Source organism: Acipenser ruthenus, chromosome 3 (genome assembly GCF_902713425.1).
Source record: "Acipenser ruthenus chromosome 3, fAciRut3.2 maternal haplotype, whole genome shotgun sequence".
NCBI classification, from domain to species: domain Eukaryota; kingdom Metazoa; phylum Chordata; class Actinopteri; order Acipenseriformes; family Acipenseridae; genus Acipenser; species Acipenser ruthenus.
In genome coordinates, this window is record NC_081191.1 from 90748126 (window position 1) to 90761497 (window position 13372).

The 13372-nt window shown below is 41.3% G+C and overlaps 1 protein-coding gene across 5 annotated transcripts in view; it reads right to left on the reverse strand.

Annotated features, from left to right (window-relative positions):
• Window positions 1–13372, reverse strand: part of LOC117394773 (dual specificity calcium/calmodulin-dependent 3',5'-cyclic nucleotide phosphodiesterase 1C-like) — a 186545-nt gene that overhangs the window by 114735 nt on the left and 58438 nt on the right. The window contains exons 1-2 of one of the 5 annotated variants that reach the window (XM_059018754.1): window positions 10445–10975; window positions 1152–1178 (exon numbers count right to left, since the gene is read on the reverse strand). The exons of the other annotated variants lie outside the window; for them this stretch is intronic. Of the exons in view, the coding sequence (XP_058874737.1) occupies window positions 1152–1178; window positions 10445–10545 (128 nt within the window). The 5' untranslated portion in view covers window positions 10546–10975. Of the gene's footprint in view, window positions 1–1151; window positions 1179–10444; window positions 10976–13372 lie in introns of those variants that run through there. 5 annotated transcript variants of the gene reach the window in all.

Genomic DNA, 13372 nt, shown 5'->3' on the forward strand with positions numbered 1-13372 from the left:
GAAACTTGCAGAACTCCCTGGCAACCAATTGATTAACCACAGCCTCAATAAATCACACCTCTCTATAAGATGGCTTTTAAAGCCTCTCGCTCCAAGGCAATTCCCTTTCACAACCAGGGTCCATTGACAGCTACATAATAAATGTTTACATTGAACACATTTATGATAAAAAAAGGGAGATTTATATCATCAATTTGGACCATGTCAACAAAATAACCTAAAGGCAGAACACCTAAGAAATGTGTTTTAAAGCTTTACCATTGGAATTACAGTGCGGTCAGTCTCAGAACAGTCTAGAAAACAAGTAGTTCACCCTGAAGCCCATAATAGATTTCTTAATACCACCTGTACGTCAACTAAACTACCTTGGTAGAGATTGTGTTCTTTGATTCTTTCTTGTTTGAGATGTAGGCACATTATGTACAGAGGACTGCTCTTTTTATGAATGAATGATAACATATGCTCCCTCTTTTTTACATTAGACATATTTGAAGTAATAAGAAAGTCAGTGACTCCCTAAACACTTTTTATTGCAATCTTAAAAACATCCCTGTTATAGTTGGAATTACAAGATCTGACAGTAATCAGTAGATGTTGTTTTGTTGAAGGTTTTAAAATATATCAGTAGAAAATAATACAAATATAAAATTAGTAAATGTAACGTTAAAAATACATTAAGTAGCTAAAAAATAAATAAAGTAAAAAATCAAAAGTATTTTTTGAAGGAAAATACATTTTTGTTGTTAATAAAACACCCCTAATACTCGAAAACATCACAAACAACCATTGCATTCCATCCAGTGACAATATTAGCAAGTTATGGCCATCAAAAACTAAAGTAGATAACTATTACATAGGAACACCAGTCTCTATATTATTTTGCAATTAACAATTGCTAACTGGCCCTAGGCGTATTAAAAACATGTTTGAGATTTGTGAGTTTAAATGGCAGCAATCAATTTTTAATTCCACTCTATGCACTGATAAAAGATAAGGCAGGCAGATAAGGATGAAACATATAAGGAATAGCTGATTTGGGTTAATTCCTCTGGGATTTCATAGTTTTAAAGTACATCACCTTGATTAAAAAAAAAAAACAACATTATGGTCCATTCAGTCACCAAGCTCTGACTCCTCTCAAATCGGCTTACCTCTGGGATGTTTTCTTGTACTTCCTCCTGTTGAAGAATAGAAATAGAGAGAGGTGAGAATGCAAGGCTGGAATTGAGTTCTACAAGCATCTGATAACCTCTATGCACACAGAGATACAGACATCCTAGAATTTGGTCTACTGTATTTGACATCATGTCAAGAATGCGTTTTAATACCAGACAAAAAATCAATTTACTGTAATTACTGTACCAGGCAATGAATTTAGAGATTCACAAACTATATACTGTTCTTCTATAACATTATGACAGGTGGTAGGGTCCACGAAATAGGAGGACACTGTAAAGAAATTTAGCCCATAGATTTATCAAAATACAAAGAGATGGATATTAATATTAATCAGGAGCAAAGTTTGCCTTTTACTGAAACCTAATTAATTAAACCGTGGGAAAAAAGTTCCCTTCCTTGTGGCTCCTTTGAAAGTGCGATCATCTTCAAAAGGTGACTGCATTAATTTAATTGTAATCATGGTGGTAGTCATTACTATGTGAAGCTACTGTCATTCAGCCCACAGTACTTAATGAAACATTCATTATTAGTCACTGCTACTGTTATATGCATTCTGGGCAAGATCCTGCACTACCTGTGCAATGTGTTTGTGTGCATCTGTTTAGATATTTATAAAGTAAAGGTGCTCTTTTTTATTGGTTGGACACTGCATGTTCTCATTTAAAGGCAGTACTGTCATGTGTGCCTAAAAAGCTCAGTAATTACTGGGCTGGTAAAAGGACGTTAAGGTTGGTACCTCACTATCGTTTCTAGCTGCATTGTCTCTTTCTTCGTTCGCTCTTCTCCCTTCTGCCACATTCCAAGACTGAAACTCTCCTCAGCTGGTCGCAATCTACCCTCTTATTCATGTTTATTGTGAATGCAGATGCATTTGGGTTTTTGCTTGTCCTTCTCTATTTATTTTCTTCTTTAATGCCAGACATTTGGAAAGGAAAATGTGTTCAATTCAAAACCCATAACTTCAAGGTTAAAATGACCTTTCAGCTGTATAGCTTTATTACTTTGGTTGCATGAGTACAGTTGGTGTACATAATATATTTCTCACTGTAACAGGGAAAGTGTTACGTGTGTGGGTTGTCACTGAATAATAAAAAGTTAGGAACAGAGCATTGGGTGTTAACACCCTGCACAAGCGCGCAGATTTATTAACACAGGTGGTGCCACTAGGGTACTAGCAATGGTAGCCCTAGTGTCAGATTTAATAAAGAAAACACAACAAAACAAGGCTCAAAATAAACATTTGCCATACAAGGTTAGTGCTAGTCTTACTAAAACTACATCCCACTCCAGGAGCCTACTACATGGTTGGGATCAACATCACCTAAACTAACCTACTGCTTTTGCTCCTAAAGTCCCGCCCTACCAGTGACTCTGGGTCGCTGTTACGGTCCTGGCTGGGCAGCGCCTTCACAGGCACCGTCTTGCAGTTTAATTGTTCCATAGTAATTGTTCCATAGTAGTTGTCCTACGTAGTGGACGCTCTCCTCGATGTAAACAAAGCGTCCCTGTTTAGCATGTCAGTGCAGTCGCCTTGAGCTGTGGCGGAGACACCCTTGGAGCTGCGTGCAGCCTCCCCGGGCACACCCCCAGCCAATCCGGACCTCCCGATCAGCTTCACGAAGCCTCCCCGGGCACACCCCCAGCCAATCCGGACCTCCCGATCAGCTTCACGAAGCCTCCCCGGGCACACACCCAGCAAATCCAGACCTCCCCATCAGCTTCACGCAGCCTCCCCGGGCACTCCCCCAGCCAATCCGGACCTCCCGATCAGCTTCACGAAGCCTCCCCGGGCACACACCCAGCAAATCCAGACCTCCCCATCAGCTTCACGCAGCCTCCCCGGGCACACCCCCAGCCAATCCGGACCTCCCGATCAGCTTCACGAAGCCTCCCCGGGCACACCCCCAGCAAATCCAGACCTCCCCATCAGCTTCACGCAGCCTCCCCGGGCACTCCCCCAGCCAATCCGGACCTCCCGATCAGCTTCACGCAGCCTCCCCGGGCACTCCCCCAGCCAATCCGGACCTCCCCATCAGCTTCACGCAGGCTCCCCGGGCACTCCCCCAGCCAATCCGGACCTCCCCATCAGCTTCACGCAGCCTCCCCGGGCACACCCCCAGCCAATCTGGACCTCCCGATCAGCTTCACACAGCCTCCCCGGGCACACCCCCAGCCAATCCGGACCGCCCGATCAGCTTCACGCAGCCTCCCCGGGACCCCCCCCCCCCAGCCAATCCGGACCTCCCGATCAGCTCAGCGTCGGATGAGCTTACTTGCTCAATTAGTTGCCTAGCAATGCGTCTCCTGTTACGCGTCCCAGCTGCACACATCTGTGCAAGAACCAGCGACTGGGTTCTCCCTGTCACATACCCTCCCCCTCAGAATGGCACCACCGGTACATTTGATATTCTTCAGCTGGGTCCTCTTCTGTTTGTTGGGGGTCAGCGGGTGATGGGAGGTCCAGACATGACGGTGGGGTGTATGGAAGCACTGGTCGAGGGAGCTGACCCATAGGCGCCGGATTTGAGCACAGGGGTTGTAGTCAGGGCTGTGGTGGAGCTAGTCTCCTTGACTCTTTTGCCATAGATACCCATCGCTTCTCTCCTTCCTCGCTCTCTGGGATGGCTGTTCCTCCTGCTCAGGCTAACAGAGGTCAGCTCTTCCTCAGGCTGTCAGGACAGTAGCTCCTCCTCTGGCTCTTCAGACAGGCAGGCAGCCACTCCTACTCTGGCCTTTGAGGACGGTAGCTCCTCCCACTTTGGCCTTTGAGGATAGTAACTCCTCCCCCTCTGGCTTTCAGGGTTCCAGCTCCCCTCCCTCTTTGGCTTTTCACCCATGTCTCTGTTGCTCCTTCAGCAGTGCTTACCAGTGGCTGCTGATCTTCACCTGGTTCTGCCTGTGTATCCTGGCAGCCAACTGCTCTGTGCCTATCCTGCCTTGACTCAGCAGGACCAGTGAAGCCCACCGCTGCCACCATATGTAAACAAACCTACTGTTGTTGCTCCTAAAGTTCCGCCCTCCCAGTGCCTCCGGGTCGTTGTGATGGTCCTGGCAGAGCAGGGCCTTCACAGGCACAGTCTTGCAGTTGAAGGGTTCCGTAGTAGTTAATCCTGCAGAGCGGACGCGCTCCTCCTTGGTGTCAACAAAGCTCTTCTCTGTGTAGCATGGCGGTGCAGTCACCTCGAGCTGTGGTGCAGACACCGTTTTAACTGAGTGCAGCCTCCCCGGGCACGCCCCCCAGCAAATCTGGACCTCCCCATCAGCTTCACGCAGCCTCTCCAGGCACGCCCCCCAGCAAATCCGGACCACCCCATCAGCTTCACGCAGCCTCTCCGGACACGCCCCCCAGCAAATTCGGACCTCCCCATCAGCTTCACGCAGCCTCTCCGGGCACGGCCCCCAGCAAATCCGGACCACCCCATCAGCTTCACGCAGCCTCTCCGGGCACGCCCCCCAGCAAATCCGGACCTCCCCATCAGCTTCACGCAGCCTCTCCGGGCACGCCCCCCAGCAAATCCGGACCACCCCATCAGCTTCACGCAGCCTCTCCGGACACGCCCCCCAGCAAATCCGGACCTCCCCATCAGCTTCACGCAGCGTCTCCGGGCACGCCCCCCAGCAAATCCGGACCTCCCCATCAGCTTCACGCAGCCTCTCCGGGCACGCCCCCCAGCAAATCCGGACCTCCCCATCAGCTTCACGCAGCCTCTCCGGGCACACCCCCCAGCCAATCCGGACCTCCCGATCAGCTCAGCACCGGGCGAGCCTACCTGCTCAATTAGTTGCCTAGCAACTCGTCTCCTATTCCGCATGCCAGCTGCACACATCCGCGCAAGAACCAGTGACAGGGCTCTGGTATTCTGGTGAGGCTTTCTGTCATCTCCACAAGTTCATTGAAAAAGAATCATCAATAGAACAAATAAATATCACTTAGCGGAACAAAGACATGTTCTTAAAAGCAGCTGTACCTTTACAAAGCCCCCTTCACCTATTTAACTCAAATAACAAACAAGATTTGCTTTGCTAAGATCAGTATCTCTTTACCTTTGCAGAGACCAAGAAGATTATAAACATGATGGAAAGTAGTCAGAAACTGGAATGTTAAACTCTATTCCTTGCTGAAAAAATCAAGTATTTATGAAGTATACGTTTTTTGTGGAGGTCATGGTTATAAGTGTTCATTAGATGTCAAATACAGCAGAGCTGAAAGGACAGTGCCCCTATGCTGACAAAAGCTCAAAAAAGAACAAAAACAGTTTGTGGGTAAATCTGCTTACACAGCAGCTGATTGTTTGTTGTTTTTGTTTTTCATCATGGGTGTCTGTAAATATGTTCATTTGCTTTGCAGAACTGACAACATTGATTTGTCAGCTTTCAAAAAGTCACATTATCTGCACTTTAGGATCACACTCACAAGAGTGCCCTGTTAGCCCTGGGAACTGATTTAAATCTAGAGATGGGTATGAACTGTTACAGCTATCTTGAACTTAGTATCTTTACTAGTGCATTCTCCTTCCTGTTCAGATTCACTTTGTATACATTTTTACAGTCATCACACCCATATGACTTTTTAAAACATTTAAAAATCACCCTGTGGCTTCAATAGAGCACGGCAATGGATACCTCTGAGGACATGTTGTACACCAGAGTGTAACCATTAACCTGTTCCCCAGCCCCTAGTGAATGTAGGAATAATGGGTACACTGTGGCAGATATACAGCCCATGTACACAAAACTGAGTGATGCTGTACAGATATGGTTTCTAATGTTGTGTCCAATACTTGTAGATGGTATGATTTCCTGAGAGAATGCAAGACCTGCTCACAGCTGTACAAATGGGTTAATTGTTAAATCCCAAACAATGACGTATTTTTTCTTGCACAGCAGATGAACAATCTGTTCTATTAAAAAGCACTAAGGGATAGTCTGCCTCAAAGTGCTCTGACTTTTTATTTGTTGCAACTGGGTTACTGAAAATTAAAATTTTAACACCTGAAGAGTAAAACCATAAAGCTAGAACCTTTAACCTAACATCTAGCCTCTGTCATTTGTAGGCATGAAAAGTTAATGTAGTCATTACAGCCCCCCAAAAAATTGTGTGAATCAAAATGGTCTTCATTGAAAGACATTTTTGATTGTCAAGTGATAAACTAGAATGTCATTGAATATATGATGATTATTACATCTTCATATTTTTATCAATTACAAAAATTGTTCTCTAACAAGAAAAAATAAAATAAAATAAATAAACAATTGGAAGTCTTTATCTTGGATAATAATGGTTAAACACATAAGTGCATTTCATCTTAATAATCTCCTGTTCTGATGCTTTCATTCACATTATGCAAAATTAATATGATTGGCTTTAACACAATTTTTGTTCCTGGGTAGTAAGTGTTATTTCCTAATTGCTTATGCCTCAAAAGTATAGAAAATGGCTATTATTCCCCACAGACTTTGCTTTTGTGACCAGGACAGTGATATTTTGAAATTTACCTATTTCCTATTTCCAAGTCAAAATTTACCTATTTCCAAGTCAGAAAAAAACAACATATGAATCCAAAAAAAAACAACATATGAATCCAAATTAACATGTATTTATACTAAAGTAATACAAAAATGACTACAAAAGATTTAGAAGTGAGTAGTTTTTCGAGATTTACGATTATACTGTAAATCACTTTCACGAATCAGCCCCCAAATGTAGTCTCCCATCATGTTCTCGTTATACTGTCCTTGGTAGCGGCGTTCAAAGTCCAGTATATCCTGGTGGAAGTGCTCGCCTTGCTCCTCCGAGTACGCTCCCATGTTCTCCTTGAATTTATCAAGATGAGCATCAAGGATATGGACTTTGAGGGACATCCTACAGCCCATTGTGCCGTAGTTCTTCACCAGAGTCTCAACCAGCTCCACATAGTTTTCGGCCTTGTGATTGCCCAGGAAGCCCCGAACCACTACGACAAAGCTGTTCCAAGCCGCTTTCTCCTTACTAGTGAGCTTCTTGGGGAATTCATTGCACTCCAGGATCTTCTTTATCTGTGGTCCGACGAAGACACCGGCTTTGACCTTTGCCTCAGACAGCTTAGGGAAGAAGTCTTGAAGGTACTTGAAGGCTGTCGACTCCTTATCTAGAGCTCTGACAGATTGTTTCATAAGGCCCAATTTGATGTGCAGTGGTGGCATCAGCACCTTCCGGGGGTCCACCAGTGGCTCTCACTTGACGTTGTTCCTCCCCACAGAGAACTTGGTCCGCTGTGGCCAGTCCCGCCTGTGGTAGTGCGCCTTGGTGTCCCTGCTGTCCCAAAGGCAAAGATAGCAGGGAAACTTGGTAAAACCGCCTTGGAGACCCATCAGGAATGCCACCATTTTGAAGTCTCCTATGACCTTGATGCCATCTCAGAAAAATGCAGATATGTATCCACTTAGGCAGCTGGAACTAAACTGAACTGGTGGGCTTAAGGCCCCTGTATTTACACTACTATTTATATTACTGGAAAGTTCTAGAAAGTTCTAGAAGTTACTCCAAGTTTACTCGGCACTGAATCTATCTGGAATGTTCGGGAAAATAGGTAAATTTCAAAATATCACTGTCCTGGTCACAAAAGCAAAGTTTGTGGGGAATAATAGCCATTTTCTATTCTTCTGAGGCATAAGCAATTAGGAAATAACACTTACTACCCAGGAACCAAAAAAAAATAAATAATTGTTACACAGTGTTATTTACCTAAGCATGAAATGCAATGTTATTGTTGCAAGAAAATAATTGTTTTGTAATTGCACTGTGGGTTCAGTTCATATAATGTCTTACGTTATTAGGCAGTAATATCTGGCTATAAGGATCTTAATCATCTTTCAAATTATGTTATTTTTTTCCTTTTATTAAGCCTTAACAGTAGCTACAGGACATGCTCATAGTAATATACTGGGACTTCTATTTAGCCTTTTAGTTCCACACATAAATCCAAATACTGTGCGCACATTAACCGGGCTATTCTTAGAAAATAGCTGTTTGTTATTTTTCTCTTTTGAGTGATCTACAGCTGTGGAAGTTTTATCATTTCATTCAGAGAGATTTTTAGAAGGCTGTATTTTCCGCTCCATAACGAATGCACACATAGCAAAGCAATTAACACAGTCAAATGAAGCTCTGCGTTTCATTTATCACTTATTTCCATGAAGTATGACATTAATGTTCCTTGAAATTGTTTTTCGCCAAATGGCAGCTGTCCAGTTGGTTTGCAAGCTGGTGATTAGTGTAAGAGAACACAGGGCCTCAGTGGAAGGATTCATTACTCATAACCGGGATTAAACATCAAGGCAGGAAACATGGTTTGGAATCACATCAAGCCAGCCAGCGCTATATGCAAAGTCACAGAACAAATCTGCATCTTGTCCTAAGCTTGAGTAAATTTATCAGACTGCTGATTACAAGTTTGAGGGTTTCTTGCTCAATAAGATAATTAGTGGTCTTTGCTTTGATAATTCCCTTGAATATTGACAATTCTGACAAACCAGTTTTTCCTACGCTGTCGCAGTTTATAAAATGCATTTGTCAATTTCATTGCTGGTTTTGTTTCTTTAGTTTTATTTCAAAATGCACTTTTACTGTAGTAAAGGTATAGTAGTAAAATGAGTAAAATCATGTACCAATTTAAAGGAACTAACAGAAATAAGGAGCTTATTACTGAATAATAATAATAATAATAATAATAATAATAATAATAATAATAATAATAATAATAATAATAATAATAATGTGTATTTTTATATAGTGCCTTTCATAGTGGACCACCATCACAAAGCGCTTTACAGAGGTAGGCTGTGAACTGTGCATTATATGCAGAGTCACTTACAATAGGACATTGATTTAACATCTCATCCGCAGGATGGAGCACAAGGAGGTTAAGTGACTTGCTCAGGGTCACACAGTGAGTCAGTCAGTGGCAGAGGTGGGATTTGAACTGATGACCTTCTGGTTACAAGCCCTGGACTTTAACCACAGGGCCACACATTTTTTCAAAATGGTTTTAGTTACTAATAAACTTCATAGGCCATAACTGTTGCTGTTTATCACTGAAACAGACACTCACTGACTGTGTATATCAAATCCTATCATATTTTATATTCAGAAGATGAAAATCTGAGCAACCACTAAGCAGGTGTGCAAACTCTACAATAATCCTGACCCTTGGATGACCACGATTTTTACATATTTCGATTGCACACCTGCTCCCTGCCTGCCTCAATTTCTACACTCAGTGGGGATCTTATTCTGACAGCTTGAACTCCCTCGCCTTCCCTTTCCCCTTGAATCACTTTGCTATCAGTGGGCACCTGTAATGAGCAAGTGAAATATGAGCCTTTAAAAGGACTTCAGAACAGACAACTGCATTTAAAAAGAAACAGAAAAATACCTGCCAGAAACTCCCCAATTAGTTTCAGCCAATAAAAACAAAAAATAAAAATGTAGGGGAAAACCTACCTACCACAAGTAAATCATAATTCATAAGCAATGTGCTGTATGACCAGAAAGAAATTAAAGGTCGGTTGGAGAAATTATCTTTTGGTAATTCACAACAGTATTTTGTTACTGGACATTTATTTATTTATTTATTTATTTGCATCATTTAAAAAACTATTTTGATTATGTGATGGTTGCAGCTTCATATGATAGATGTGATATACGTATGCATTAGTGTACACTTGACAACTTAGCGTTACATCAATAAGCATATCAAGTAAAAAAAAAATCTCAGCTACATTTTTTCATAGCAAAAATACATCATTTTTACATCATCCTAAACTGTTATATGTGATCATATTACTATTACATTAATTTTAACAATACAGTTACATAATATAATTGTTATCTAATGGCAGATTTAAATAGAAAGGTGTAATACATGTTCATTCAAGTTTATGGGCACCACACAAAAACCTTTGATTTGCATAGATTGTTTTGTTTTCCGATTTGCTCCCTAATTATTGCAGACAGGAGTTTTTTGTATGTTTACAGCAGAATGCTACAGGCAGCGTGCTACAATGATGTGAGGTTTAAAACTGTTTGTTTTTGCTCAGATGAATAAAATGAACAAGACTTAAGCAACAGCAGAATTAAGCAACAGCAGCTAAAAAGATAAAAAGCATTTTTTTTACCTCTATGCAATACCCTCCATGAAATAGCACAGCATAATTCAGAAGACACACAGATAATAAACAGGCATGCACTGACACTACAGAGTGAATTTAAAAAGTAAATACTTACAGTCCTCGAAGCCGCAGCCAAATTTTTTCGATTTGGTCCGGTTGCAGGTACTTGAGAGAGTTACTCTCAAACTCTTCAATTTCCTTAGTGGGAGACTCCATGGCTAAAAAAAATGTAATTCCTCAGACAAGCTCACAAGTTCAGTCAAAGCCCCTAATGCTGTGATAGGACAGTAACCATGTTATTGTTGTTTTTGAAGTATGTTTTGTCTGAGTCCTCCTGCACCTCAAAGGGAATGTGTGTCACCAGCAAGAGCTCCAGGTGTACACTGAGTGTAGCAGTGGCTGTGTGCCATGGTCCCTCATAAATATGATGTAGGGGATTAGGGGCTGATCTCTAGACTGAAAGCCACTACAGTTATTTGTGATAAGCCAGGGATGCAATCAGTAATACCAGCTGAAGGCTCTTTATCGGTGAAAAAAATAAAAATAAAAAAAGAAGCAAGCCTGCAGACATTTGAGCTGCTTTGGTGTGTGACTAGGAAGGCGTGGATTCACCAGCACTAGTGCAGTTCAGCCCCTGGTTGCTGCCCCTGTGATTCTCACATTCCAGCTTCATCGCTGCGAGCCAGCCGTCAGCCCCACGAGACAATCCTGACATGCACACATTGGTATCTGTGAGAAGTCATCTGTCAGCGAGCCGTGACAATACCGCCTCTTAAAAAGATGATAAATCTGTTTACAGAGGAAATTATAGACACAGGTTGTTGTTTCTTAGATCGCACGCAGGCCTCTGTTTGAAAAGCTTCAACTGGCTCCTGAAGAATTAACAGGTATGATTAAGCAGGGGATCATTAAAGACCATTAAATTCTGGATTATAAAAATGAAATCAGTGCACAGCAGCAGGGTGTGGGCTTTTATTTGTTGTAGGAATAAATTATTCAACTCCTCAATGAGAAGCATATATATTTGCATTATTAGTAAGTTATGTTGAAAACACCACTTCATCCCTTATTATTAAAGGGATATGCAATATGAAAATAAATGTCACTTAGGACTAAAATGAAAATATGATACAAGTGCACATACAGAGTGTGTGATTATACTATAGCATGTGCTGTAATGACTAGGCATGTCTTGATCTTACTAAGTCATGTCTAGTCATAACAGCACAGTGAAATATAGGGCCCAATGGCACAAAACATTCAGCATCTCATGTAGTTCATAGAACAATCTGTTGAAACCGTTCATAAACACCCGTTCTGTATATCTTAATATAATATACTTGGCAAAGTGAATTTTGTTGAAAAATGATTTTCTAAATAAGGACAACTAAAGAAACTCGATACAAAAATCTGATCAAAAAAATGTGTATAATATTTTCCCCATTTTTTAACTTTCTCTAAAAATAGCAGACATTTTTATCTTGCAGTCTGTAATGTGATACAAAAAACTGGAATACTAGCAACTGGAACCTTTTCTGTTATTTTTTTGGTAGTCCTGGATTCTGCCTGCTGATACCTTTGACTCTCATGCCCTGGAGAACATCTCATCTCCATTCAGACTACCATGTTAGTTTGAAGTAAACACACTGGCTACTCTTGGACTTGACAAGATGAAGCAGTCCATTTAAGACAAATGTGATAACCTCTTGCACAAAATACAATGAAGAAGAGATTGGTATGTCATCAACAATGCTTGTCGTAGCAAAGATTTGTGAAATCAGACTTGAAATGAGTTGTGGGTGCAAATAAATACTATATTTAAAATTACACCAAATCCATAAAAAACATTGTTCAACACAACACTGTTTGTTTTACAGCTATTTTTTTGTTTACTCATTATAGCTAAGTTGACACATTCCAAAGCAATAACGATGTGTCCTAATGCTTACTGCTGCTCAGCACCCTAAATTACGTTTTAACAAAATGTCATTAACATCTAACCAGGCCTCCACTTGCCTAACTCTAATATAATTTCATAATGTTGTGTAACTTTGTGGACTGCATACATCGTTATAAATTCAGGTATTTAGTAATCCAATCCATGAATTTGAAAGGCTGAGGTCTTTAGATCATGGATATTTGCATGTGATAACAGAGAATAACTTGCAATTTGCTGATGGAACTTCTTAAGGAAAAACCTATAATACAGTATAGTGCTGTTTAATGTGTGTGTGTGTGTGTGTGTGTGTGTGTGTGTGTGTGTGTGTGTGTGTGTGTGTGTGCGCGTTTGTGTCATTTTTTTGTTCTTGTGAAGAAGGTTTGATAATTCCAAACAATTTTAGCAAGCGCATTCCTTTTTTAGAAGAACATTTTTCAAAAATAAAATACCCCAGGAAAAAGGTAGTGATGATGAGCTGCTTGAATTAAAATTGATATTGTAGCCCATGAGCTCTGTTAATTTTCATTTTCCTAATGTTTTTTTTTTTTTTCCCTTTATGCTCATGGAAAAAATGTATACCTTTATGTTGTGCAGTTTTAGGCTCAAAACCAAAGTAGAGAAATGTCATGATTAATCCTAAACACTTTACTGACCAAACAGTTAGAATAAATATTGCCATGTAATGTTTGTCTTCACAGGAGCAGGAGCTTATAGGCATTACAGAATATTTCCTGGCTGGTATGGGCAAGAGAATCCTGCTTCTTTTTTTCTGCTTCTGACCTCATTCTAGCAGCCTCACCTTCATTGTAATCTACCATGCAATCCCTCGAATACAATATATTAGGATAAGCTTGGCTGAGATAACCCGTTCAACCCCTACAACTCTGACTCATACTGTTATAAATTAGAATTTAGACATTGCATTTCACACAGTGCCAGAAGGGGACAGAACTTGGAATACAAAGCTTCAGGTTAATCTTTCTGAATTTCCTTGGAATAGTTAAAGTCACCGAAGGGATCTTTTTGTTCTGTTTTTATTTTCCCCAAAAGACAAATCTGCTGTGGTACACAGAAAGGGGAATCAGGTATGCTGGGGTTTTATCT